The following is a 25,484-nucleotide window of genomic DNA, read 5'->3' as shown; positions in this document are numbered from 1 at the left end:
TTTGAAAAAGAGAGGCTCAGTGGAGCACAACTCTCCCTCTACCCCTCCGTCCTTTCATCCCTCCACCATCCCGCCCCCCTCCCCCAGTCCTCTTCCTCTTGACTGAACCCTGATAGCGGAGTCTGCGGGTTAGGGGCAGCGTTAGGGCCCGGAGAGAGCCAGGGGACTGAGCAGCCACAGGAGGAATGGCGCTGGGGGCCAGGAGGCTAATAGCCTCTCAGTCAGTGACCGGTAAGGATGTCCGTCTGCTTCTCACAAAACCAACGGAGAGGCAACATCCAGAAGAGCTATAGCGACAATTTGCCAGAGCGTGCTGAGCTCTACTTGGACTGGATCAAACCTGTGTTTCTTTGATAGTGATTGCGCCCGTGTATATCTGCGTGCATGCAAGTTAAGAACTCCAAAATTAGCACAACTATGATAGATTTTCACAGAAAGAGAGCGTGAAAGAGAGAGAGGAAAAAGTGCGGATGTAGGATACAAGGGGATACAGGAGAGAGCGTGGACACAACCAAGCAAAGAGAGCAATTTGCTTGCCGCCTTGCCGCTATTCAGTTAAAGTGGCAATAAAGCCCTAAACGTTTTCTATTCTCTGATCCTCTTCCCCCTCTCCTGGGCCCTGCATCTGATATCCTGACACACATCATCAGCGGGTGAGAGGTGTGCCCAGCGGCATGCTAAACTGAGTGATGGTTCACCATTCAGCCGGCTGACTGATGGCCGCAAACACACTGCAGCACTGATAGCGCGGCCCAATTAGGTTAACTGTAATCATGAATGGAGAAAGAAACAGAGAGAGAGAGAGAGGGGGAGAAAAAGAGAGAGCGAGAGAGCGAAAAACAGAAGCTAAAAATTTTCACGGCTCATACTTCTTCTTTCAACGGAACCGTTATCATCTGTCTTAGTGGAACATCGCTCTGCCGCTCCTCGAGAGCCCTTTGGACGGCGACGCGATGGCTAAGCGACAGCGCCATTACCCAGAAGATGAGAGAGATAGAGGAACCCGTTGCCCAGTGCACAATACATTTCTCGGCCTATTACAGAGCAAAGAGGAGAGAGTGAGAAAGGGAGTGACGGGAAAGGGGGGGGGGGGGTGAGAAGGAGAGGGGTATAAGAGGAGGAGCAAAGAGAAGAAAGAAAGAATGAGTGAGAGAGGAGGGGAAGATTAGATGGGTATAGAGAATTGCAGAGAGGCGGGGGGGGGAGCAGGGAAAAGGAGAGGGTGTAAATAGCAAATGGGAAAGAGAAGACTTGAGAGAAAACAAGCGAGTACACCGGTTGTCTCTGTGCTCTTTTGTCTCACTTCAGAGAGAGGCCCATTACAGTGATTTGAGCAGAGCACAAGACCCAGACCTTGAAGCCATCTAATCCAACAGGCAAGTTGCCCCCTGCTCACTGTGAAGGAGACAGTGAAACTTGAGTTAAAGTGTCTTATTGCCAACCATTGCCTTGGTACACTTACTCGGAAGGTGGCGTTTCCTTGTTTCCTTCCTTCGCTGATACAGATTCACAGATCAGACTGACCCTATCGATAAAAGACTCCATACGTTCTTATATAATCCGAAAACAGATCCCATATCTAGATTCAGAGCGTTCAAGCTGCTACTGTTGTTCCAAGCTGTTATCAGAACCGTAGCCTTGTGCTGCGAGCCAGTATCATCCGTCTAAATCATGACTTGGCGGCACTGAATGTACCTGTAGATGGAGGTTGCGTGCGTCCAAGGCCGTATTTCTCCTCTGATCTGCGGCATGCTTGACATAAAACTCTGGCACATCTTTTGGAACATCGCACACACACACACACACACACACACACAGCTATCTCCAAAGTGTGCTAGAGCAGATTGGAAGACTACTAAGTGTGATGCTGCAGAGGCCAGAGTGAGGGTGATGGAGAGGTTTGATACTCGACACCATAGAAGTTTATCTTGCTTGTCCCCCGCATCTTCGGGTGATACCTATCACTGTTGTCGACAACATCCACCCCGTGACACCTTAAGCGGTGTGTCACTGATCCATTTACAATGGTAGACATTATAGTAAGCACCCCCATGGCAAGGGAGGCCTTGCCATGCATCTATCCTGCATTAGTGCTTAACGATTTTCCAAACAAATTTTCTTAGGGGTGGATTAAAAGTGTAAACATCCAAAAATGGACATGGCCTATACATCTATACTTCATGGACTTAATGTAGATTTCAGTCAGACAACTCACGTACAGCTTATTGAGAATGAATGCAAATATAGATGTAGTGTTCATTTTGGCATCTAGACTCCTTTCACTCCCTGCGAGCGTACGCCTAAGCGAGACAAATGAGAGAGCAGGGAGTGAGCATGGCAAACCTAGAAATCAGAGCCTACAGGTGGATGCTGGGAGTGATGAAACGTTGGCATGGTGAGCGACAGCAATAACCGAGCAGCAGTGTAGCATCAGTCTGAGCAGTGTAGCAGCAGCAGCATGGCAATGCGAGAGAGAGTGAGCAGGTGTATTTGGAAGCTTAAATAGACCGCCTTATTGAGAGGGGGGCGCTTGATAAGAGTTGTGATGAGTAGTGTGTATCATGTGTCTAGCAGCGCGACTCGAGTTGTCTGCCTGAACTAGCTTTACAGGCTTCACTTCATATAGAGTACATCGCATACACATGGAAAAATAAGGTTGCTTCATGGTCTAGGGTTATGGTAGTTGTTCTATCGAGACATAATAACTGAAAGAACCATCAAAATTATTGAAATACAAAATAGAAATAAAACAAAATGGAAAATACCAAGAGTGGCACTTATTTAATCTATTCCATCCTATTTTCGGGTACTATATAGAACCCTTTTTGTTAGTGTAAAGACCCGGAAAAGAATCGGTAATAATCCACAATGCTACAGTATACCAAAAAATTATAGATGAGTTATCAATGGATCTGTCCCAAAATATTACAAATCCGGTCTGTTTAAATCATCACAATCCACAGAACCCGCCTGTCAAGGAGTCCTGGGGGCCAAACCGGAAAGGCTTAAAAGCCAGAGGATGGAGCAAGGGCCCCAAAGTCAGATAGCATGCTCCAGTGGAGGGACCGGCTCAGAGGCCCGGGACAGCCAGGAGGACCTCTGATCCCTTCACCCTGCTCACACACACACTGCCAGGATTAAAAGTCAGCCACTTACTCTCACACAAAAACACACTTAGACAGGCAGTCAAGCATACACATACATTTACTCGTGCCATACAGGCATACAGACATGCAAGCACGAACATGGGTACACACAAACACACACACAGACACATGCTCGCACATGCTCATAAATAAAACACATGCACGCACGCACACACATTCACTATCTGGTGAGCCGGCCCCCTGGCATCCTCCAGGTGACTGAGGTAGCGCTTCAACAAGCCGCTATAAAACGCTCATCAATCACGGAGGCTAATCTCAGGTTCTTGCTGACACTTTCATTGTGCTGGCCTTTCTATACGGCTGCCTCCACATAATGCCCGGCACTGCCTGCTTTGACAGGCCAGCGGCCCCGCGGCTCCCGGCCGTGAGAGCCATTCTCAAATGGCACGCCTTTGAAGTGAAGCACCGACAGAGGTCCGGCTAATCTGGACATCTGGAGGCCCGGGCTGAGAACGGTGGGTGAAAGGAGGCAAAGACCCAGCGTATAGGTGACCTCAGCCGGCTTTGTGGGCACAGAAAATAACCATTTCTCTGGTTTGTGTGCATGGAATGTCAAAATAAATGGGAAAGCCTCCAGTTTTCACAAGCAAAACTGCCACTGCAGAGTTAAAGCGCAATCAAAATGATGATGAAATGAATTATGGTGTTTGCACAACAGGTGTATGTCTTTGCAAGGTTAAAGTGGTGTTGAGCTTAGTAGTACCTTGGGTTGTGTACCTTCCTGGCCATCATATAACCCCAAAATTGACAATTCTCTGTATTTGTTACTCCAGGGCTCTCGTAGAGACGATTGGAGAATTGCATTATATGGTGAGACAGGTCTAAAAATCACACTTCAAGCACATAAACAAATACGAACAAAGCGAATATATATATAAAAAAACTAGTCATTCTGTAGAATTTATTTTAAGTGAATCACCTTCTTTATGTTATTAAACCAACAAGTGTAACACCGAAATCCATTCGCTTTTGGTTCAAACTGGAAAGTGTTATAAGCAGATAACAGATAACAGAGAATTGCCGATTTTGGGGTTATATCATGGCCAGGGAGCAACACAACCAAGGTACTACCAAAGTTCAGCATCACTTTAAAGCCATTATTGCAATTGTGTACAAAAATAGTTTCCATCAAAAGGATTCAATTGTGTCTTAAAGAGTGTAGCAGAAAACAAGACTAAATGGTACAGCGCTCTTTGTGTCCCTCTTCAGTTCCAATAGCCGGAGCCCAGACACACAACAATGGTGAATCACCCCCAGAGCACAGACGGATCCTTGGGAGGAAAACAACACTGCGTTGCAATAAAAAGCCAGGGGAGGACTTGAGGAAATGTCTGCAACATGCTCCCGAGGTGTTTGGGTATATTTTCCAATCACAAGAAAACCCTACGGCTACCACTTCAATTTTTTGTGTTTCTGCCCTTGCTCCCCACCAATAATTTTTTGGTCCTCCAATCTTGGTCACAGCCCATGGTGGAAAAGAACACAACAGCCCTATTCAGAAATAAACACAGCAATTTTGTGCGTGTTTACCCTTCATTCTACCGTATCTATCTGCGAGTCTCTGCCCCAAACTGTTCTGTTCCATTTCATGCCGTGAGGAACACCTTGTTTCTTGGCCCGCTGTATAGATGAACAGACAAGATTGTGTTGTTACTCGACAAAATGTTTTCCTCCTCTCTCTTTCTTTCTGTTATTCTTTTATAGATCCATCCTGGCCTGTCTGGATGCCAAAACTGTGGTTTTATTGAAGCTGGCACAGGGATGTGTTTACAAAAACTGTTTATCTTGCTGTGTGCGTGTATGTTTTTCCCTATATATACCGCAGGAATACGTCAGTCCCAGCAAGGATCGGTACACAGCATCTCAGGCAGTGATATGAACACTGAGGCGGCTCTAGGGCATATCTGTACAGAGAGCTATCCCCCTGAGATACATGCTAGCAATAGCTCCCTGCATTGCAACAAACCATAACCTTCAAAACCCGCAATGTCCGCACAAACCATTTTATTGCCCACATTAACAGCTAATGAGAATGACTTCAAAACATTGTGCAAATCACCATGCATGAGCAATCCTCCCTCAGATAATTTTACATTATGTACCATCAACTTATGAAGTTCAGTGCATTCCAGGAGTTATTTTGTGATGATGTTTGTGATTTTTCTTTTTCGGTGAACCCACTTTCCATCAGCCTGCCTCGTCTACTGCTACTTCAGTTAGTGATTTCCTACGTTTCCCAGAATACCTTTCGACAACCCCAAGAGAAGGTGCCTGCTGTGGGTTTTATGTGTAGGTGGAGAGAGCGATAGTGGAGCGAGAGTAAAATGAGAGTAAAATTTCTCACAACGGCTTGCAGCTGCATTGCATTCCGGCCTATTGAGGCTACTGTGGGTGGAGAAATTGGGATCTCCTCCTCTTCTATGATGGATTTCTCCCTGTGTGATTGTTGAAAATGGGAGCTCTAGAAAGAAGCCCTTGCTCTTTGATTCTGAGGAACTGACATCAAAACCTGATGTTTGTTGAGAATCTTTCTGCCAATAAACTCCATTGTAGCTGCACTGGAAATATCTCAATGTGACATCATGTTATCTAAATTTGCCCAGTTATCCATAGGAATAAGAAAAATACACCACCAAACAACAAAATGGACACAGAAATGCAAGGAACATCACCAAAAGCTGTGGGTTTTTTTTAACAGTGTTGAAGTATTTTAGGTTGGATTTTTCCTTTAAGTGTAAAATGGGCACTTCAACACTAATCATTACTTAGCATCAGTATGGCATTGTCATATGTTTATATAAACCAATTGGTCGGAGGGGATGTCAGACCTTGGATGGTGACCTTTGGGTGTTCTTTCTTGGTGCACTCCGGCCGGGACAGGGGGTCCACTGACGACGGGGCCGGGGTCACGGGAAGCAAAGGGTTCTGGGTAAAGACGGCGGGGAGGAGGAGGAGGAGCAGGAGGAGGCCGGCCACAGACGAGGGGGCGGAGTCCTGCGAGGATGCTGTCATGGTGATGACCTCTCCTCTAACTGCCAAGGTGGGCCTCTAGGATACAGCTGTGGAAGAGGAGAGACAGACAGACAGACAGACAGAGCCAGTTCAGTAACCTGATGATTCTTTCTACCTGGCTTCAAAGAAAAAAGCCCCCTCTGAGTCACTTCAAAATCATTTCTAGTTTCTACAAGCACTTCTGCAATAAATTCGTGGAGGTCTCTGGCACAGAATCCAGCAGAGAAGGTTAGGTCGATAGCGAGCGAATGAGAAAGGAATACAAAGGGATATTATGCTGAAAAACAGGACACCATAACTGTGAGGTGAAAGAGAAGATGAAAAGTTTCCGGAGGATGGCTGGAAAGGTCAGAGAGAGAGAGAGGAGCGTGAAGAAAAGTGTAGACAGAGAGAGAAAGATTGGGATTTCAATTCAATTCAGTTCCTCCAGTGTGAAACGTTCTCACAGATCAGAGAACTCTATTTCTACAAATTCACCAAGAGACTCCCTAATTTATCATCCTTAGATGAACAGAATAAATTGAGAATATTGATGGGTGAGTGTGAAGCAGGTGAGACTGCCGCCCAGGACGGCTTTATGTGCCACAGACTGACAGACAGTGAGTAAAAAAAAAGCTGTATGTATGTATCAGCATACTCCACTGCTACATTTTCTTTGATTTTATCTTTTACTGTATCTTCTCTTCCACTATACTCTGTGTGCTATACCCTTCAAAACGTAATATTTACATTAATTTATTCTCTGTTTTACATATTACATTATTTATTAATACTATTTTTATTTGTATTTTCTTTTAGTTTTTTTTTTATCATCATTATTAATGTTATCATTATTGATTACTACCAAAGATTTGGAAATATATACTGAATTGTACTTCATGCCAATAAAGCTCACTGAATTAAACTGAACAGAACTGAACTGAACTGAATTGAACTGAACTGAAAGAGAGGAAAAAGGAGAGGGAGACAGAGAGGGCGGGATGGACACAGAGTGGAAAAACTGCACAGAAAACCCATACGCCAGCAATGAGCCATCTCCAATAAGTACCTAAACTCTGACCTTAAGATAATTATTTAAAATGTGCAATTAAACCTTGGGAGTTAATTTAATGGCTGATTAAAATTGGAAAATTGAATGCAATAGTGGATTGTTCAATGGGGCACAAGTTTCCACAAGCCAATGAAGCAGAACAGTATTCACTTAAAATCTATGGCTCTAGAGATGCGCTTTGTGCTGGAAAAATGTCTACAAAGCTGTTTTCTTAGATCACTATGCATTAAGAAGACCTTTTTATTACACATACTATAATGTGTGATGCACATTAATACATAAATAAGTAACCCCCAAGGGCTTAGGTACATACATATGGAGGATAAGCAGACTAAACTCTCACACACACACAAATACCCCTACACAAAACACACACACACAGACACACATGTGCTTCCTGAGTAAATGTAATCTCCTCCAGTCATAACATATGAGTCTGTGGTGCTGAGCTGAAACCAGCAGTTCATCATCTCCCACCCTGCACACTTTACAATGTTAGCTTAGCGAGGTGTAATATCATTAAAGTAGATTAAAAACTGAGAGCATCAACTTTCCGCAGTGCTTCGGCGGGGTTAGGTCTCCATGTAGTGTTTTTCTCCCTAATGCTTCGATCAATAACAAATTATTAGCTTGGTTGAGTTGCAAATCAACCATATTGCCCCACAATCAATTATCCCTCTCACTACAGCTGGTAACTAATTAGGCAAATGCAAAGAGTGCCGATGTTTGTCATTACAATACAGTGGAGTCAACAGGCCCCCAGCTACTGCCAACAAACATACTGTTGATAAAACAGGTGGAAGCATTCAATGCACTCTGCAATTCACTCTCAATTTTAACATCGCTCACTGTTGGGCTGCTACTGGCAGACCGGGGGAGTGTTTTAGGGCCGGTATGAGCATGGCAGCAACAGCAGTAGGCAAGGCAAGTTTATAGCACATTTTGTACACAAAGGCAATTCAAAGTGCTTTATACAAGGTGCATGAGACATTAGATAAGAAATACAGAATAAGAAAAAAATAAGAAAAACAGATTAAAAAACCCCCAGCTACCATCAAGGTGCTCTTGAGCAAAGCACTCTGTTGCCCCCAGCTGCTCCAGTGGAGCTGCTCAGTAGCAGAAGATAGTGTTTGTACTGATTCATGCCTTTAGCAGGATGTTGCTGATGAACAGCATGCATGGTCACTCAGCAAACTGGCCCAAGATAAATGAAGTGTCATATACTGTATATAAGCAATGCCAAATGACAGCAAAGAGGTCAAGTCTTGACAGAGCAGGGGAACGTTGCAGTAGTGACCAGACCCAATTTACACACTACAAAACTAATTCTGCAAATTAGTGAGTGTGTCAAATGAGGTTTTTGTTTGTTTCATATAAGTTGGCAGTTGTTCCTAAAAGGGGAATAAAAGACTGTTCATTTGTTGCAGCACTCCCCGTTTTCCACGTTTCACCAGTGAAACTGCTACCATAAGTAAAGCACTCAGGTTGTAAAATTTGACTATCATGTATAAATTTGATGGTGGATTGGCGGTTAGAATACAGAAACAGTAACAAACATTGGCTTTTGGCTATGCAATGAACAACAGAGGCTGCATTTATTTCTTTATTTCTATGAGCCAGCAGGACGAGAGTTGGCAGGTCCTTAACTCACATTCAATCGCTGAATCCTGAAAGTCGAAGGCTGACTCTACAAATCCTCTTATTAGTCTAAAAGCTGGACTGAAAGCAAGCAGGGTTGGAGATCAGGACAGATGACCAGGGCACCGCTGTAGTTCAGGCAGTAAAGCTGCACTTGTTAGCTTGGCATGGACACAGAGAGAGGGAGCTGTGCTGTCAGCAGCAGGATGAGGTGTGCGTGTGTGCGTGTGTGTGTGTGTGTGTGCACGCATGTGTGTGTGTGTGTGCACGCATGTGTGTGTGTGTGTGTGTGAGAGAGAGCTGTGTGCACGCACCACAGGCTGTGCAGACAGATGTGAGTTCATTAGTCTACAGACACACGTTGAAAAATTCTATAACAAAGACATGCATGCACTCAAACACACACACACACACAGCCTTGGCCCCTAAAACTAGCAAAATCCAGCCATGAACAGCTGGTCACACTCCCTACTGGGTCACAGCAAGTGGGCAGAACTGACGCAGACCAGTGTGCCAGCTCCTGTGTGTGTGTGTGTGTGTGTGTGTGTGTGTATGTGTGTGTGTGTGTGTGTGTGTGTGTGTGAGTGTGTGTTTCTTACAAGCGTGGCTCATCGAGGCCACTCCAAAGCAGCCTGATAGAGTCCGTCCGATTTCCCCTCATGCTGTGAGCTGGATTAGCGGCTCAGTTTGTCAACAGGAAACCAGGGCGATCTATACCACTGGGGGAGCTGTCCCCATACACACTCTGATACACACACACACACACACACACACACACACACACACACACACACACACAGTGGAGACTCACTGAGCTGCTGTGTGTCAGTCAGTCAGACTCCCTGCCAGGGACAATGAGTCAATTAAAGGTGGACTATACCAAGGACTTACATGGAACTTGTGAGGATTGGATTAATAGATGCCCAGGCACGTCTCTGTGTCAATAGCTTTGTGATCAGTGAGGAGGGAGATTTACTGCCCTGCTGTAGAAATGGCGGCTAGCTGTTTGTGCTCTGATAGTTTACAGTAAGCTACATCGACATACACAATTTGACCTGAATGTTTAAAAGCGAGAGGCGGTGGATTTTCTTGTTAAGGTGTACTGCGCTGATATCTCGCTGGGACGGTTCAGCATGGCGCAGCGCGTTGTAAACAACCCAAAGCACTACAGCATTGCGATTTTTTTTTCCTCCCAGTGGCTTATAACAAAAACACTACCTTGGCTCTGAGATAATTTTGGAAAGCTCAACCTAGCTAGAGAAAGGGTGAGCATCCCTCTCCAAAATAAAATCATTTCAGCTATCTATCCAGGTGGCAGCCAGTATATTTGACCCTTTTCCGAGCACAAGCCCTTGTTTCAGCTATGCTGCTGCCGATGCCAACTTGTATCTATGGCAACAGCAAGTTGGTAGTCAAGCAGCGGGAAACAGGTTGAGTGTATATCGGCACAGACCTCAACAGTCTCCGGTGGGGGAGCTGGATGGAAGACTGCCCACTGATGCAACACGGTGTGTGGAAGCAGTAAGGGTGTTCTGGTCAGAAAGCTCCAAGCAAGGAAATGTGAGCAGGATGAGTTAAAGAGAGTTAACAACATATATGTGTGTGTATTTTGCTGCACTGGAGTGAACCCACCCACCCGCATGTCTAAAACACAATTTGCTGAAGAGTTTAACTGAACTGCTGCACTGCTAACGAGGCGGGAGCGGAGAACTGAATCAGATTTACAGGGCGCCGGGGAATAGACCCGGGCCTTAAAAAGTGACCGTTTCCATAAAAAGTCAAAAAAGTCTTTCTCTTCTCCCAGTCCCCTCCTTCATTTAACTGAAACCGTGGTCTCAGAAGCCATTTGGGCTTAACGGCCTCTCTCCAAATGTTACCTCTCCCCTTCAGCTGCAGCGGAGGCCGGGCAGGGGGCCATAAACATTTGCCTTTCGCACTGCGCCCCTCCTAATGTCAGAGAGCCCATCACATTCCTCGGGACAGCGGGGGCCTCTCAGCAGGTGCGTCGGGTCCTCCTCGTACCAGTCGTAAAGGGTGAGAGTGCAGCATGCCCCCCCCCCCCCCCCCTAAACTCCTTTTTCAACTGTCCTATCTCACTTCTAACCCTCTCTCCCCCTCATCTCTCCACTCCTTATTTTGGTTTTCTCCATCTCCACTTTGATTACCCGCTCCTCTCCTTCCCCCTACCTCTCACCTCTCCTCGTCTCTCTTCTCCACTCCATTCCAGAGACAGTTGTGGACCAGGCATTTCCAAAGTGTGCTGCGCCGTTCCTAGCTAACTTGTCTCCACTTTTCAACCGAGCTGGTGTGTGTGGGAGGGGAGGGGAGGGGGAGGGTGGGGGGTGGGGGGGTACCTCTAATTACAACTCAATACTAACTCCCTCAACCGAATCTCATCAGAATCTATTACGACACTGATTAAATTGCTTCTTGCCCATCGGGAAGCAATCACTGCTCGTATAAGAGCATGGCTATTCTACGGCATATCGGAGCAGGACGAGGAAGAAAGTGTGTGTGCGACCAGGAAAAAATAAAAATAAAAAAAAATATTCGTCATCACAGAGAGGAGATCGAAAATCTAATTGGTAATTTCTGTTGCGGAGGTCTCGGAGGGGGAATGTTTTCCTTTCTTCTTTGATTCGTTAGAAGTGATTAGATGTGATTGTTAAGAATCTTTTAGCACAGGGCGCCCTGCTGGATCACCGAGTAGAGGCTCAAATCCGGCCCGCGGTTATTTGCTGCATGTCCTCCCCTCTCTCTCTCCCATACCTTCCTGTTTCTCTCTCACACTGTCTCTATCAATAAAGCATAAAATGCCTAAAATAAATCTTTTAAAAAAAAAAGAATCTTTTAGCAGGATTTCAAATTAAGCCCCTCCAGAGCCGTAAGTGTATGAAAAATGTGTTGTACCTACAGAGCTTCTGCTATCCTCCCAACGTTCATCATTAGCTTTAATGGCACAGGAACACTAATACCTTCTCGCGCAAAAGCTCACAGAAATCTTCACGTCCATATGCAGGAGGAAATAACACCTGTTTCCTTTTTTGAACTGAGCACAGGATCAATGCCGCCAATTGCAAGTGTAAATCAAGCAGGTTTTTAACAGAACAAAATGCAGTGCAGCTCATTTCACACATTTTATCTTACTGGCATTTCTGCTCACTTGAATAAGTCATAACTCATACACTCCTTTACACAGTCACACTTTATGCATGTCTACAGTATGTGTGCATTGGCGCGTGTGTCTCTATCTAATCTGTACATATGTGTTTGTTCATCACAAATCAAGCCGACCTTCCAGCATCATGATAAACGCTGACGACCGCCCTTCAGACGCATATTGCCACCATATTCCCATCCTATTCAAGCTCTCACTCTTGCCCTTAGGGGGTAAGGTCCAGCCGCGGCTACATTGACCATGTCTAATTCAACTCAATAGCTGAACCTCACCAATCTCTTTAATGCCTACTCCGGGATGGGCCCACTGGAGCTGGGATGGATGGGGGGGGCGGGGGGGGGGGGCGCAAAGGGGCCTCATAAGAGTCCCAAGGGAATAGGGGCTGAATATGCAGACAACACACTTTGGGGGAAGAACGTAGGAATGCGGGATGAAGATGGTTACAAGGCTGAGATAGAAGATCTTTTTCTTTTTTTGGACAGAGAGGGTGACGGGAGGGTCACGGCAGGCATCTCGCGTTATTGAGTCGCTTCGCTCACGCTTGAAAAAAGGCCGGCTCAACCAGTGAAAGGGCTCTCCGTGTGGAATGTGCTTCTTCTTGGGCTGACCTCGGACGGAGAAAAGAGCAAGCGGAGCGGTTTGGTGGAGGAGGGGGGTGGAGGGAGGGAGGGAGGTGGGGGGCAGTGTTGACTGACAGGGCTGACGAGGTGGCGAGGCCTGACAGGCGCTGTCTGGATTGTGTCCGATATCAAATCGGAGGCCGTTGTGGAATCAAGGCAGTTAAGCGCCTGAGGGAAGGTGGCATCTGATACGTTCATATTGCTGCAGGACTGCCAACTTGGATGTGATGTGTGAGAGAGAGAAACAGAGACAGAGAGAGAGAGAGAGAAGGAGGAAAAAGAGACAGTGGATGTGTGCATACTTTGAATACTGCATGTACATGTATGTGGCTTTAGGCATGTGTACAGTATCCTAAGCATATATATGCATTTGCACGTGCGCATCCGGCATGGAGATGGCTCTGTGATTGAGGGAGGGACAAAGTGGCTCTCATTACCTGTCTATCTGTACGCCTCTCTCTCTGGCAGTTCTCAGCTCTAAGACTTGATGGGCCAACTTGAAAGCTTGGAAGAGTCTTTTTTTTTTTTTTTTCCAGAAACACAGCAACATTAGGAAGAACTCCTGATTGCAACTACTTTTTAAACCCATTTTAGTGGGTTGTTTGACAAACAAATGTTGGCCTAACGTGACACATGTAGAGACTGTAACAATCAAAAGAACACTATGGTTTCACCCGGAACTGGGGGGAAGAGTTTGATTGAAGGACAATAGGCTGAGGCCAGAGAGACAGTCATTAAGCCTCAGAAAATGGCAAATAAGACCGCATTGTTATTAGCTGGTTTGATTGACAGACCGTGCTGAGGGAGGGGATTCTCCAGTGTCTTGCTCTTTCTCTGTCTCACGCACACACACTCACACTCACACTCACACTGACACACACACACACACACACACACACACACACACACACACACGTCTAAGCCATACACACACACAAAGATACACACCCTGCCTATGCCAGCCTCCCACTTCAAACACACACCTGTAACAGCCAGCCATTTTATACCTCTCTACATCCCCAGTCTGTAATAACACACTCCGTCTGGCCTTCAGAAACTCTATTATGATTTCACTTGGCACTGTCGACCACAGTCTCACACCTTCATTCGCACACACAGAAACCATAATGTGATATTATCGACTGCATTTCTCCCTGTCTACCTGATACTCTTTCATTGTGTGAACTGGGAGCCCTTGGGCCCGTATTGATTTGAACTCGCCCAACTAGTACAGAGAAGCTCAGAGAGTAAGAGTCTGTTCAATCTGGCCAGAAGCTCCACATTTGAGTGCTACTGTACAAGCTGAGGTACATTATAGGAAATGGACAGAAGTGGGCCTCACAGGCAAACTGATCCCAAAGTAGTTTTGAAACACAGCAAAAACTTAAACAGCAAAGCATCAAACAATGTTGTGAAGCATCGCTGTGGTAATGGAATTTAGAAAAGCAGTTTATTAATTCATAAGTCCTTCAAATTTACCCTGATTATGTCCTACTGTAAGACAAATGCTGTGCAAATATGTGCCAATCACCTCTAGTCTCATGTTGAAAGGAGCTATGTGTAGCATTTTTTATATTATAAAAATAAAAAATATATATTACCATGTTAATTTTCAGGCATTAGTATAATTACTGTAAACAAACGAGATGCCACCTGGTTGGATTTTACTGGACATCTGCTGGAATGCTTTAGGCACCGGTTTTGCTCTGCAAGTAATATACAACTTTATTCCAGTGCACTGCAGAGTTTCAACTTCATGTTGGCTCACCTCATCAGCTCTTATCCTTCTTTGTGCTCTCCAAAACCAACACACGAGCGCATCATGCTACAGGTAGCACCTTTAAAACAAATCTATATCATACCAGTATTCTCCTGTCTGCCTCAACCCAGCTGAAATTAACAGGACCCATTGATGCATTTGACATCAAAATATCTGAATTGGTACTAATGGGCAGCCTTGGATTACAGTGAAAACATATTTAAATAATTTCTTGCACACTGTCCAGTCTTCAGTGCATTAAAAGATGAATCAGAGAGTCATGGCCTTTATTGTAGTTCAGCAAAGCCAGTGTCAGAGGAGCGAGGTCAGGGGGACAGTGCCCAGATGATGGGCTATTAGGGAACAAAAAGGCCGAGACATGGGTAACCACCCAAACAAAAGGTCTGTCCAGCAGATCTCTGGCTCGACACAACCACAAAAGAAGGGTGTCCAATCCTCTGAGCGGAGGTTGTTAATTGGAGAGCCAAAGGTCACAAAGAAGGGGCGGGTTAGGAGGAGTGGGCTGTTATTCAGTGTTCTTTGGTTACGTTCTCTGCTCAGAATCAAAAACCGCAGAGATGTGAATGAACTGCAAAGGTGAGAATAATATGTTAATATTCAACCCAGGAGACGAGGATGTGAAGTGAGTTTGCCATTTTGCTCAGCTTTTCCAGAGCTGAAAAGATCTATTCAGATATTCAGTCTAGGGAAGGAGTTCTAAGCTTTTTCATCGAAACAACCCCAAAGTAGATATGCAATAAACCACAGACACCATTTGATAATATTTTGTCTGATATGACTTACATACAAAATGAATCAACTGTCTTTACTGTAGGTGGGGAGTTACCAGTGAAACCATGAACAAAATAGTAACTCTTATACACTCTCTCATTGTCCAAACTTATATGGAGTAAAATAATAGTGAAATTATATATATCAGATTTTGCTGGAGGCCCCCTGGAACCCATTCAAGGACCCCTGGTGGTCTCCAGACCCCACTTTGGGAACCACAGTTCTTTCAGAGTGTCCTGTTTGGGCAAATCAGGGCTTTTAACATGTCTCTGTGATGAGAAGCAGACATAGCGGGGCAATGGCGGCTAGGACTGATAACTGCTGATAACGTGAGATAGTGGCATAAAACTATCTCTTCACTTCAAACATCAAGGACTTGGAACCATACAAAGCATCCAAAGAATCCTAAACCAGTTCGCACATCAAAGTAGCTGCGCTGGGAGGTGATAGCGGGGGTATCCAGACCAAAATCTACAAAAGCATCGGATTGGTTCATTTGAACGGGCTAAGAGCCTATCAGTGAAGCTGCCCTCTTGTTACACAGATGACCTCCATGAGCTCGTCCTCTCCTCTGCCACGCCTGTATATTATCCACAGCTGATAATGAATTACCCTGCTGCTTTGCATGCCGTTCCTCTCTGTGAGGAGTGCGAAGCAGACATTATGGAGCGATGATGCAGAGAGCTCGCACCTATTAGCTGCTATCTCAAGGACGACACGACACGTTCTGTTCTAATTAACTGGAGCGGACACCAAACAAAACACACACAGAAGGCCGAGTCAGACGGTGTAATTGATGAGCAAATTTATTACATCCGACTTCAAAGACAGGCCGGATCAAAACGCACCGCTAGATATGACGAACAAAGCTGCAGAGATACATGATGGCGTTTTACACTTCAATGTGTTAAAGAGCTGCAGCACATATGCAGTGCAAACACACATATACACACAGAATTCTTTTGCTGCTAATTATTAAGTTAAAGCTGGAGTGTTACAAGGTGTGTGTGCTGGCGTGTGTGCATGTTCAGTGTGTGTGTCTGCTTACTATATGTGTGATGTGTGTGTATGATTATGTGTGTGTATATGGGTATGAATGTACACATCATAGACTGTAAAAAATTATGGATGTAGTGAGTGTGACGTCACCCATTGGCTCCTGAAGGGCCTTTTTGATGGTAATTATTTTTTCCATGGAGATATTTGCACATTCAACTATCTCCGATGCGGGTGCGTTGGAAAGTATCACTTCAGCCTTGAGAAAAGAAGATCCCACACACTGCTCTTGCTCAGCATCACAATGGTAATTGTGATGGTAATTATTTTGAAATTGCCCTAAGGAGACACATTAGAAGAACTGAAAAGCTACTGAGGCCATAACCTCTTGTGGAAAAAACTGACTGACTTCATATTTTTAGCCAGGAGTTGGGTTGTGGTCCCATTGACTTGCATGGAGCTGGGCCAGGTTTGGAGTCTTTTTGGAGCAGGCCCCCAGTGGACGTTAGAGGAACTGCTGCTGCCGCCACTTCTGTATTGACTTCAAAATTCACCCGTGGTTTTGGCTGCTTGGTACACATGCATGCCTGCAAGCAATAACTCAATAGGTGTGTGTGTGTGCGTGGGGGGTGGGGGGTGGGGTGGGGGGGTATAGCAGACAATACCCTGGCCCTGGCCAATTAGTGTGAAGGGGGGGGTTCTGGGAGTGTTATTAACAGTAGTGATCCACAGCCATGATCCCATCAGCTGGAGCCAGGCTTGGGGACAGACAGGGAGGCAATGAGAAGAGCCCTCTGCCTGCCACTGACCCTGGCTGGATTCAATCCCACAGGCTGCCCTGGTCACTCACCCCGGACGGTAGGCAGGAACGCATGGATGGACACACACACACACACACACACGCATACGTACACACACACTCACTCTCGTACCCTGAAGGGCATAAGCATCACTCATTCTACCAAATCTCCTATAGGAGCCGCAGCAACTTTGTTCGCATTCATTCATTAACTTCACCATCCCTCTGGACGCTCAGTGGTGGTTGTGTCAACATCACAGTGACTGACTTTGAGATACTGCAAAGGAATAAATAAGGGCATAGACTATGAGAACGCTGCATGTAACATTCCCTGCCTCAGCCTCTTCTTGGAGGTCGGGGCAGCATGTTGTCACGTATTTAATTTTCTATCTGGATTTTGGGCATGTCACACATCCTTTAATTTCTCACTTTACGTGGCAATCTGTGAGTTCCGCGTTTTTTTGATGTTGGCGACATCTTTGTTGCTAAGTGCTCATTGCTGTGGTGTTTCTGCACTGCTCTTCCCAGAGATCACCTGTCAATCAAACAGTGTGTCCAGTATTGTGAACTCTTTTCCTTGATTTTCTGTTGATGACTGGGTATTGGTTGAATCACTATTGTTATATTGGCGATAGAGAGGAGCAAAATGGACATTTATTTACATGAAAATGTCATGGATTATTACTTTAAATTCTGTACTCCGTATGCGTTAAAGAGCATGGATCCCTCCTCCACACCGGTACCACCCCTCTTCTCTCCGCTCCTATTTCTGTGGCACCGAGCAGATAGAAGAGTTCTAATAAACCCTTCTGATCCCTGTCAGCTCCCTTCCACTCTCCGCTGATGGATCTTGACTGTAACAATGCAACACCACAGTTCTCCTCCCCTACCGAAACACACCCAAGCAGCTATAAACACTGGGAAGCCGGCTAGAGTTGGAAGTCATTGAAATTTAATGCAGCATGAGCTCTAAGTTTTATGGCCAGGCTTCGGGTTTTGTCCAAGTTTATGTCTAATGCCTTATTCCTTATAGTCCGGCGGAAAGCGAGAGAGCTTGATATGAATTCACTGTGGGTATGATGGTGATGATAACTGAGGACCCTTTCCGCATGTGCGTCTCATTATTAATTCCATTATGGACGGTCTCTAAGCATGGAGCCCCATTAGACAGAGTCAGCCCACTAGAGCACAGCAGACCTCAGGTTTAATTGACACCCCGGCACACACGGGAACGTGGGAGAAGGCATGATCTGAGTGCATAGCCGATCAGCGCAAATGCCAGGTTTCTCTCACAGGAGCCTGAAATCCAAGGAAGAATGAAGCAAATGTTTGAATTAATATTCCAATAGCAAGAATTCAAAATGAAGAAGGAATAGCAGAGGAATGTAGTGGCTCTAAACACCGCAGAGCCGCGATTCAAATAACACAAATTCCATTTCCTTTTTTAACATTGTATCTGGAACTTCAGTTGATCTATTTTACAGTATATCTTATTAGGAATGCCTCCATACTCAACTGGAGTGACAGTTCCTCTGGGAGACTCGTTTCCCAGGTCTCTCACAACAACGACACACTGTTGGATTGTGTCAAAGCGATCAATCACAGGCAGCCCGATGACAATGTTGTGGCTGGTCTTTAAAGCGCTCTTTGTGTCTGCGCTGTGTCTATGTTCTGCGAGTGACACGGCTGGGACCACGCTTCGGTCATGGCTTCGGTCATGGCTTCGGTCATACAGACACGACACAGACCACTTGTCTAGCTCTGCACATGCTGCAGCGGCGTGATTTACTTTTCTGTCTGAAGGAATATTGTGGTAAAGCGCGCAGGGGAACAAAAGAGTGTAGATTTGGCAGATAAAGTGTCAGAATCGTCTGGAGCAGCTTTGAATTTTTATGTAAAAAAAAAAAAAAAAAAAAAAAGAAGAAACAATTGAAATGGGCATTGTGTACCTAGAGTAGGCATCGCGCCTCATCTCCTGCTGGTCACGTCACACAAAATAATAGCTGAACAACACTCAACAACAAAAGAGCGGAGAAAGTAATGAAAGGCACCAATCATTCCTAACACTTGACAAGAAGGTCAACGGTGATTTATTGATTATAATTCCTCCAGCTAAACTTCTAACAGAAAAAGTGTTCAAATGTACAGTATGTCAACACAGCTCGCCCCTCACTCCCAGGCAGCGACACTGGAATCCAATACAAATCTTGTGTGGATCCAATTAAATGCGAGACTGTTTCGCTCACTCTAGTGTTTCTCAAAGCCTTCAAAGTGGTCTGGGCTGCGGTCTTCTGACGCTGAACAGGCGCGCACAATGGAGACAGCGACAGACAGCTGATGCTCCGGTCATTGTTCATCACGCTTACCGCTCCCTCGAATCCACTTCAGACGTGGGCAGACAGCCTCGGCTAGACGGGCTGCCCAGGTAGGAGGCATTCCATTAAGGACCGGCAATGTGCCTCCCCCGTTGATCACAGAGCATTGATCTGCCCCGAACAAATGACTGATTTGGACCCCCGGTGGTGGATGAGCGAATGGGCAGGTGTGATGGAGCGAGGGAGAGGGAGAATGAGAGAGAGAGAGAGAGAGAGAGAGAGAGAGAAAGAGAGAGAGAGAGAGAGAGAGAGTGAGAGAGAGAGTGAGAGCTGCTGCCCACTAAATCCGTCTTATTGGATTTTGGCTGTGGGCATTCATCACTCTCTACTATTGTGCTATTTGGGGATTGGCCACAAAACTTTAATAAAAGCCGGCCCACCAACTCCACACAGTCTGCCGGGAGAGCCTTTGTGATTCCAAAATGAGGAATTTCAGTAGAGGCATTAATTTTGTTGTTGATGGTTATATAACAATCTAGCAAACGATTTCGAGAGCCTCCAATTACATACAGATAAGAAGAAGATAAAGAAACAATGTGACATTGAGGAGGCCTCAAGGCCTGTGTGTGTGTGTATCTGCCTGTCTGAGTCTGTGTCTGTGTGTTCAGGTCCCTGTGCTGTCTGGGGCCCTGAGAAAAATCAATTGCTGATGATGCAGCGGGCTGAGTGAAGCACCTCCATGCCTCTTAACAAGTCTCCTCAGACACCGGTGGTTTCTGCTCTCCCGTCAGAATGGATGCAACAGGTCAGCGGCGTTGGCAGCGCTGCCTCGGGAAATCCAAACGCTGTCACCTCCTCGTTAATTGGTCTGATCTGTGATGTAATAGGTAGCGGTCTCATTTTCAGCGAGTCACAAACTTAGATGCGTGCAAACACCCACGCCACCACACAGATACAGAGCCTGAAAGGCACACACAACAAATGAATGTGCACAAAAACATACACATGCAAATTGGAGCAGGCAGAGAAGAGAAATAATCTCATTGGTTGAGTTTTTCTTTTTCTTTGTGATCACATATTTACTAAGTTTTCGAAGTATGTGTTAGAATAGTTTCACAGAGATTATAAAGCATACAAAGACCTAGTGGTGAAGAACCAGTTTTTCTGACTATGTTAGACTGTTATGTTAGTAATGTTAAGACTTTAGCCCAGTGGAAAAGAGGAGCTAGCTAATATTATGAAGCCTAGTGCTCTTACTAGTAACTAAAAAAAGCAATCTAGCCATACTAAGTTTACTAGGCTAGCTGGTTAACTAGCTGACCTTCCAAGTTCTGGCACTCCAAAAACAACCCCAGATCACTAAGGGGCTTTTCTGTGTATGTGTGTGTGTGGCCCCATAGACTGGGTTTTACCCAGGGGCCCCTGGGGGACATAATCCGGACTTGTTCTTTGGCTCCGCCCACTAAGGTTTAACTAATAAAACTATTTCTGCCTGCAGAGCAGAATGGCTGCATACATAAAACTCCAGTCTTCCATATATGCACTCAAGATGACTTTGTATATGGACTCTAAAGTATTCTGTTGGCACCTCTCTCTCTCTCTCTCTCTCTCTCTCTCTCTCTCTCTCTCTCTCTCTCTCTCTCCCCCTCTCTCTCTCTCTCTCTCTCTCCTCCTTCTCTTAGATGTCCACTCCCTCTGTTCTTTTGTAGCGGGAGCACAGCTCTGATCTTAGACTCTCAGCGCCACATCCAAATCTCTGTGGACACACGTGCGCACACACATACACACACACACACACACACACACACACACACACAACTTCAGGTCAGGATTTTCATGGATGGAGGATTACAGCTAAGACCTGTGTGTTGAGGAAAATCAAAGCCAAAGAATGCTTAAATGTCGCACAGACCTACTAGTCCAGGATTTGGACCGCTCTCTGTTTAGTTTTCAGATTTTAAATTGGCTTTGAATTTGCCGTCAAACTTGGAACAAACTTTGTTGCTGAAAATGGCCTCGCAGTGACGGCTCTTGTACTGTGATATGATGCTATAGTGACAGAACAATGACTAGGTTGTCACACTGGCATATGAAATACAATTATTGAGGGAAACGTTATATATTTTTAATGTCACTTTGGATCTTGCGATGTGGTCTGTCAGCCTGGCACTTGTACTGAATTTGACAAGGCCCATGACACACACACACACACACACACTCTCTCTCTCTCACACACACACACCAAAAGAGAGGAAGTGGCCAAACATTTAAGGGTACCACAAGCCATTTCCATTTGAGAAAGATCACAACGATTAGCTTTTACCTTGAGGCTGTCAAAGCGTCCGTTTTCACAAAGAGTGAAAGCAGAGGAGGAAGAGGAAGAGGAAGTGCTGCATGGGGAGAGGGATTTAAGATTGCAGGGTGTCCCATAAGCTGTCAGCAGAGTGCAATGCTTTTGAACTGTCATGAGTTCAAGTGGAAAAAATAAAACTTTTCCTTTGTGCACATGTTTTCATGCTGTTTTTTTTTAAGCATCCAAACTTGTGAAACTTGTGAAAAAGTAGGAATATTGTGAAAAACTATGAATGGACTGACTGAGCCATCAGCCCCTGTAAGATCATTATTACAGGATCATTAATGTTAATTGATCATTAAGTTATAATTTAAGAGATCATTAAATGTAAATTATTTGGATTCTTTTGAGACAGCAAAATGTTAAAACATATAGAATCAAACGCAGATAAACAAAAAAGCTGTGTCAGTTCATTTGTTCCATTTCATAAACTCCAGAGCATCTCCCAAACAGAGCCAGTGCGCAGCTCCCATACCATAATGTCTTTTCCAACACTGATTACAGTCCAGGGAGCGAGGGAGCGTCCTGTCACAAACAAAAGACAGACGATCAAGCCTGACGCCATTTGCAACATTGTTGCTCACAAAAAGCGCAACTATAATTAAATCCATTGTGATGTAATTAGAAAAAAAACAACATCTTGTATCCTCTTTTAATTGCTATGTGGTCTCACAACACAATTTCTCGTTATGGTCTTCTTGATGCGTGACCTAGGCGTTATGCCAGGAAATTTGGTGATGAAAATGAGAACAAGAAGTCTGTGATCAGTGGCGGCGTTGTTTACATCCCCAACACACAACATGCCTCCGATGCTGCGTTTACAATTCTGAAAGGGAGCCGTTGCTCTCAGTGAGCTTCTGAAATGGGGCATGTTGTATTGTAATTGTAGCATAATCGCTCGCGGCAGAAAAAGAAATTCATTTTTTTTGTTTGATGAAATACAACAACCCGAATGATTTCTTAATCTTTGTTCATTTTCTCATTAGTTCTGTAAATGAGCAGTTTGATCAAGCTGAGCAGTAAATTGGAATCTACAGCGCAGATATATTCACCAAAGGATATGCCCGGGTGGTTGTAGCAGACAGTAAGCATCCATGATATCATCTGGGGCACAACATGAGCAAATCTTCAAAGGCAGCTACTACTGTCAGTCACCTGTACAGAAAGAAAGATTTCCAAATTCTTAATTATAGGTGTAATCATGAACTAATCCACTCTGCCTATTTAGTGTGATAGCTTAAATTCACGCTGTTCAAACAGAGGCCTTGTGTTGTTTTTTTTTTCTTTTTTTCTTGACTTCGACATTCACAAAGAGCAGAACTAATAAGACCTTTTCTGTCAACCCGGCTCCCTAACGTCAGTACTGGGGGACACAAAGGACCCAGAGATTGAAAATACAAAGAAATCTCCTCAGCCCCAAACCTCAGAGTAATTAATTCTGTAAAGAAGCCAAATTCTACTAAAAGAGGAGGTCATGCTGTACAAGAACAAGGTCGGGCGGTGGGGGGAATGTGCCTTACATGTAATTCCATTTTGACATTTTAAGGTGACTGTACCTCTTCAAAGACGACATAAAGGTGAGAGAACGATATGAATCCCACACTTTGAAGCAGATACTCTTTGATTTGCAAACATTCAAGCTTTGTCAATCTCTTCCTATAGAGCAGTGTAACATGTAAATGTTGAAATCTGGTGCCTCTTAACACAATTCATGCTCTGACTAAACTATTCTGAGGTTATTTATATATAACACATGTGCACAGCGGCATCACCCATCATGCGGTTCCACATCACAGCCTCATCAAATGACTGGTGGGAAAATAGACACACTAATCTGATGTGAACCTCCCTCTTAATATGCTGTTTTGATTAAAAATGGATCGAAGCGTTTCATGCGTGTGCCTTGAAGAAGAGAAATTGATTCAGCTTAACAATGGAACCCCCAGTAGACCCTAACAAGGCCCGCTAAAATAAATACAAATATAAATATATAATTCCTGCCCCACTACTGCAACCCACTCCAACTATGAAGTGAAGAAGCCTGAATAAAACATTTCAACATCAGTGGGCAGCCACAGAGAGGGAAGAGGAGAGAGGAGACAACGGCAGAAAAGCGTTCTGATCTCACACTTCTGCATCTGTCAACTCTTCTATTTCGAGCCTCCCACTCCACAGACTGGACACAGCAAGCACAATGATCAAAAACACATTATGGACACCTGAAATGCAGGATATTCATCTGGCCCGTTGTTAATCCAGATGCCCGAGTTCGAATTGGCAGCCATCATGTTTCCATTATTGTCTTCCAGGGTTCACGTGCGTCAATATATTCCTTTGATCTAAGTTTATTTCATAGGCGCTTCAAATGAAAGTGTCTTATAAACACCTTTGTAATGGAAATGGATAATTGGTTTTCCAGAGGGGTTAATCAAACCCATTGTTCCCAGAGTGTGAAAAGACGTGAAAGGGAACTGATTGATTGGGTTCTGGAGAGTAAAAAAAAAAAAAAACGTATCTGCGTCCTTTTCTTTCAGTCAATGCCTTGCTTCCCCCCTTGATACAGGAAGTGATTTATTTTGACAGCTACCTCATTGGGTTTTATTTAAGCCAAATAAAAAGTCTTTGTTGTGAGCTCTCTGTCTGTTCAACAAGAGAGAAGAAGAGCGCTTGGGGCGATGAAACAAAAATCAAGAACAAAAAAAGATAAGAGAATGAGACAATGAAAAAAAAATGACAAGCGAATGACAGAAATGTGCGAGACGAGAAAGAGAGAATGTAGCTGTGAGCGGGCCATTGGCTTTGGGCCTGGTGGGTTAGATTTGACCCCACAGAGGAGGAGAGCGCACAGTCCAGGGCTATAATTAGAAAACACACAGTGCCACTAATCCTTACTGAATGATTAAGCAGCAAACACGGGATTACAGCCAGGAACTAACAACCGACCGGCCTTGGTGCTTCAAACTGGTTTTCCCACAAATTGGACCAGGAGCGATCACATGGGCTTGAAGGTGGGTGCGGAGACAAGTTCTGCTTTGCGATCGGGTTCGGGTGAGGTGTGTGTAGCCGATGATACACAGAGAATCTCTGGTTGAATTATGGGTGGATTCAAAGGTCACTTACATGAGCTGGGGTTGGTGCGTAAACCTCATTAGGAGCCTCAAGAAGCTGACCTCACACTCTCTCTCTCCTCAAACCAGTTATTAAAATCAAACACTGTAAGTGCGGAGACGACGATCACCCTTATTTTCGATCTTTGCTTCTGTGCCTGAGATGTATTACATTCGCAAACCTGGATAGTTTCAGGCTGAGCAAAGGTAATCAAAGTTCCCTGACAGAGAGGGAAGAGAAGGCAATCATTATCCAAAACACAGCTTCTCAGTCGCCATTTCACACAGGCCAATCATCTCCCTCTCAGCTTCATAGACCTGCAGACTGTTTAGAGACAAGGCAATCTGCTCAGCATTGGAGATAAGAGGAGGAAAATGCTGTTTGTCATATTCACAAACAAACACACAGACACACACACACACACACACACACACAGACCCCTCTACAGTCTATTGCAGAGCAATTAGGGGAGCAGCTTCACAACTTTTCAGGGCCATGTGGCTTAAAACCTACAAATCAACAGCAGTTTACACAGGCATAAACAATTTACATTCCACACAGCTCTGTCTCTCAGAGCACTGCTTTTAGCAAATAACCTTCACTGTCAGTAAGATGTATCGCACAAGACACCAAAGCCCAAACCATGGCAATCAGCCAGTATGATTGTGGACAGAAAACTCTTAATAGATCCAGAGA

General features: G+C 44.9%; 1 protein-coding gene across 2 annotated transcripts in view; it reads right to left on the bottom strand.

Moving 5' to 3' along the window:
• sema5ba (sema domain, seven thrombospondin repeats (type 1 and type 1-like), transmembrane domain (TM) and short cytoplasmic domain, (semaphorin) 5Ba) overlaps positions 1–25,484 on the bottom strand; it is a 117,873-nt gene that overhangs the window by 64,417 nt on the left and 27,972 nt on the right. For both annotated transcript variants that reach the window (XM_071538838.1, XM_071538839.1), the window contains exon 3: positions 5,996–6,226. In XM_071538838.1, coding sequence (XP_071394939.1) covers positions 5,996–6,179 — 184 coding nt within the window. In that variant the 5' untranslated portion in view covers positions 6,180–6,226. The remainder of the gene's footprint in view (positions 1–5,995; positions 6,227–25,484) is intronic.

Source organism: Centroberyx affinis, unplaced genomic scaffold (genome assembly GCF_046629955.1).
Source record: "Centroberyx affinis isolate AG114_WGS23_722 - 3 ecotype Tasmania unplaced genomic scaffold, CSIRO-AGI_Caff_v1 ptg003356l_1, whole genome shotgun sequence".
NCBI classification, from domain to species: Eukaryota; Metazoa; Chordata; class Actinopteri; order Beryciformes; family Berycidae; genus Centroberyx; species Centroberyx affinis.
This window is presented reverse-complemented; position numbering and strand designations above follow the sequence as displayed.